The sequence below is a fragment of the Zingiber officinale genome, chromosome 4A, assembly GCF_018446385.1.
Source record: "Zingiber officinale cultivar Zhangliang chromosome 4A, Zo_v1.1, whole genome shotgun sequence".
NCBI classification, from domain to species: domain Eukaryota; kingdom Viridiplantae; phylum Streptophyta; class Magnoliopsida; order Zingiberales; family Zingiberaceae; genus Zingiber; species Zingiber officinale.
The window spans coordinates 153493680-153498094 of record NC_055992.1 but is presented as its reverse complement, the minus strand read 5'-3'; the positions used below and the strand labels follow the sequence as shown (position 1 = coordinate 153498094).

General features: G+C 39.8%; 1 protein-coding gene across 1 annotated transcript; it reads right to left on the bottom strand.

The window, feature by feature from the left end:
• Nucleotides 1–383: 383 nt before the first annotated feature.
• Nucleotides 384–4085, bottom strand: LOC121971744 (amino-acid permease BAT1 homolog). The gene is made up of 8 exons (XM_042523159.1): nt 3849–4085; nt 3466–3726; nt 2927–2945; nt 2620–2839; nt 2336–2517; nt 1572–1861; nt 1335–1464; nt 384–912 (listed from the first exon to the last, which is right to left on the bottom strand). Exons 1-8 carry the CDS (start codon nt 3953–3955, stop codon nt 565–567), a joined length of 1557 nt encoding a protein of 518 aa, XP_042379093.1. The 5' UTR covers nt 3956–4085; the 3' UTR covers nt 384–564.
• Between the last annotated feature and the right edge of the window lie 330 nt (nt 4086–4415).

Sequence of the window (4415 nt, the reverse complement as noted above, 5' to 3'; positions counted from 1 at the left end):
AAGATTACTTTATTAAACAAATTTAAACATCAGAAAATTTGACTCATTTAAAGCCCTAACAATCTCCCACTTCTCCATGCCTTCCCTACACATCATAAGTGCATCATGAGGGGATAAGTTGAAGCTCGGCAAAACATCAAGGAGGAGGAAGAGGTCTCACCACGCAAGGGATATTCATTGTTTGTCTCATTTTAGACAAGAAGACATAAAAATGATCAAATGAATCAAGTAAGCCATGCCTCATCAATGATCAAAGGTTGCGACATACTGAAGGTCATCGATCATTGATGCTTGTAGCAGATTCAATTGCATCAATGGCTTCAGAATCAGTAGCTAGACAGGGGAAATCAAAAAGGCATAAAGAAATCTAGTAAACCCATGGATGCCATGAATTCGAGAGCATTTGGATTCAAGTAATTAGTTTCATTCTCATTTGGATTCTACATTATTATCTGTGATGACAGTTCAATGTTGAAAGAATTGCACATGGAATGGGCATCACGCATCTCGAGCTTAACAATTGACATTGTGTGAACTTTCTATTGCTCCTGTGTGGCCTTTCTGTTAAGAATTGATGTTGGTGACTGGGCCCTTGAACCAGTGCCTCGCAGTCAGCAACCACGATCCGATGGTGAGGACGAAGAGGCCACCGACCGCAACGGGGGTATAGTTGAGGGTGTCCTTGGTTATAGGATACTCAACGGGCAAGGAGAAGAAGACAGTGATGGTCGCAACCCAAAGGACAGCAACCCAACCAACAAAGGCACCGTAGCGGCCGAGGTTGAAGGGTCCGGGCACAAACCTATTGCGTGCCAAGGTCACTCGGAAGAAAATAGGCAGTGCATAGGCAATGTAGAGTCCAATGGTGGCTATTGACACCATTGCTTGGAACGCCACCATACTTACCAGATACTGCAAAAAGAAGAAAAAAAAAAGTGAGATGAAAAACTCTTAAGCTTGTTTTTACTTTTGACATGCGTATCTATATAAGGTCAAATTTTTGTATACAAATTGAACATTTGTCCAAAAGTCATGCTGGTTGGCAACCTAACGTATAAAATTCCTCCTTTTTCATCCAGACTTGGGACTGACGTTGGTGGATTTAAGTTTGTGTGCGAATGAACTTCAAATTTAGTATTTCCAATAAAATGGCAGAAACTTTAGTAGACAACAATGGAACAAAGACAACTAGATGATGATGAGGTCAATGACAACGATGATCAAAGGAAGCAAAACTCTTACAAAGAGCAAAAGACAAAGTATTACCTAATCACATGATTCTGTAAGTAATAACAGAACTAACAGGGATAAGGACAATGAGATAGAAATAATACCGTCAACGCCATGCAAAATGCTATGAAAGCAGAGAGCCAAACTGCATTTATTGGAACTTCTTGTTTGTTGACTTTGTGCCAGAATGATGATAAAGGCATGGCTCCATCTCGAGAGAATGCGTATACCATTCTACATCCAAGCATATGATGAGATCTCAAGGGAAGTTTGTACTTAGTATTAAGAGCACATTTAGACGTCAAGTAGCACAAAAGCTTTGGCAATATATAGTTGATTACCTGGAGTTACTTGTCACACAACTCATGCCACAAAAGAATATCGCAATCGCTACAATACCTAAGCAAACAATTCCACCAACGCCACTTCCGTATCTATTTTTGAAGGCGAGATAGAATACTTCAGCAATTGCATAACCACCGGCATCATTGTCAGGGTTTAAAAGATAGGGAATATTGGTAACTGCGAATGTGATACCGAGGAGGTAGCCCCAACCAACAACGATTGATATGCCAATGGAACTAATTATTCCTTTCGGACCATTCTTGTCTGCATTTTTAGTTTCCTCTGTCTGAAATAGCAAAATGTGAAGAGCACTCTTTGAATGTCAATACAGAAAGACACTTGAGATAGTGTTAAAGGTTACAAATATGTTCAGTTTGTGCACTATACAGCTTCAGTTGAGGTTATTTCAATTAAATCAATGTAATAGTCATCCAGATAATATGAAACTTAAATAGGATGTTCTGATAGAAGTTTTGAATCTCGAATGCTGATCAAATATAAATTATGAAATCTAATAAATCAAGCCCCCTCTAGTTAGGGCTACATAAGTATGGTTTCTCTTTGGTCTCCTTCTACTCCTACACTCTCTAATCTTACAGATGTTCTTTGAAGACTTTCATGCATCTAACATTTCTTATATTAATCAGAGAAGCACCTAATTACTAGCCGGTAATTAATTCTGATAGTAAATTCCCAATACCAAATAAGAAACCTGATTTACTAAGCTAGAAATTCTGTAAGTTTAGACAAGTATTCATACCATGTGAGCAGATGCATCATATCCCGTCACTGTGTATTGGCTCATTAGAAGCCCTAAAACAAAGATGTAGAATTTGCTGTGGATTCCGGCATCATTTTCAGTGTTAAAATGAGTGAAGACAAATTTAGCGCTGGCCCTTTCAGTGGCAACAGTAGGTATCAGGATCATTAGGACGAACACACCTGACAAAAGTCATCCTATTCAAATCCCGATAAGGGAAAAAAAACTCTCCAGAGGTTTATATGAGAATTCAAGAACTGGGAAGAGAATAAATTGGCACACACCTAATAAATTCCATGCAGCAGCTAACTGTCCAAATAATGATAGCCAACTGATAGGAAGGCTGTTTATTATAGCATGGACGAAGAGAATTCCCCCATGGAAAGCAATGACCACGTATTTGGAAGCTGAATACCCTCCTCCATTGTTTCCACCCGTACTAAGTAAGATAATCACTTGAAGTAACTGGGCTAGCGAGAAGTCTACACTGGTTGTAACAGCCCACTGCAAGAAAAAATTTCTTTCTTAAACACCATCAGAAGAGGCAGCCTGCGGTCAACGATCAAACTGAGGAATTACTTATATGATCACCTGCCCAACAATGTTAAACCTGCATAGAATTAGATCATAGATGTTAAGGGTTTCATCCTTCTCAAGTATTATCGTATAAGTATTGTAATTAACAAATCTCCGTGCACATCAGATTGTCTTGAGAAGATCGCACCAAACTATTAATAGAACAAGGAACAGGTATTCCCATGAACAATTGAAATTGTTGGAGCTTCTAAGAATGCAAAACTCATTTATTTACTTCTTTTTTTCTACCTATTTATGAGAAAACATGAACTTTCAAGTTTGAGATTTGAATTCAAAATTTAAAATTTGCCTCATCCCTTAGAATCATCACTCTTCTCTATCCAGAGGCACAAAAAGATACTGCAAATAGAGCTAAAAGTTAGGGTTCCAACTATCATGGATTCGCAATTTGTTGTTGTGCGTTGGAGAATTTCCTGAAACTTTATCAACAGAAACTAACACAGAAAAGACGACAAATAGCAGTATCAGAAATGACGAATCAGAATATCGAAGCTAAACTTTCATCGGATAATAGTGAATTCAAGTAGGCGTACCATCCAGTGATCCAGGAGGCGAAAGGCGCCCATTCCCGTCCGGAGAGCCTGGCGCTCCAGTAGTACAATCCGCCGGAAGTCGGGTAGGATGAGCAGATCTCCGCCATCGACAGCCCCACGAACATGGTGAAGAAGCCGGCGACGAACCACCCGTAGGTCATGGTGACCGTCCCGCCGTACCGGAGCCCGGTGTTGTAGAGCGTGGTGATGCCCGTCAGCACGGAGATGATCGAGAACGAGAACGCGAAGTTCGACAGAACCCTAGAACCAATCAATCCCCCCGATTCGTATCAAAACCCAAATCCCCCCAAAAACAAAGGATAAAAAAGACACTTTTAAAATTTTTCAAAAAAACAACAAAAACAAAAAGGCAGGATGATTACGAGAGATCGCGCTTGAGCTCCTGCTTGTACCCGAGCTCATGGAGGCGGGCGCCGCCGGAGTCGACGTCGATGCTTGTGGATCCATTACGCTCCTCCTTCCCTGACATGATCAGCGACGATCTCCGCAATTGTTCAAACGACTGTCGATCTTCTTCCACACGGGAATTTAAAAAGGCAGATTCGTTGAGATCTACATGGCTGGAAATATAATGATTATAGAAAGACGTGCGTGGACTAAAGAAGGCAGGCAAAGTCAGAAAATGCTTAAATATTTAATGCATTAATTAGCTACGAACAGTGGATCATGTGGAGGCGAATATTGCTGGCATTTGGCGAGGCCAGATCCTCGTCCATAAAAACATTTGACAATAGGATATTTTTTTCTTAGATTTATCATCCTATTAATTATAATTTAAATTGAGACGCCGTCAGCCCTGAATAATCGGACGTTGAGCGGGGTAATAAATTTTAAAAAAATCATAATTAATTACCATCAAATCCTAACAACAACCCAACTATCATTATAAATGGTCCATTTCTTAAACTACTTTTTAATTCTAATTATAA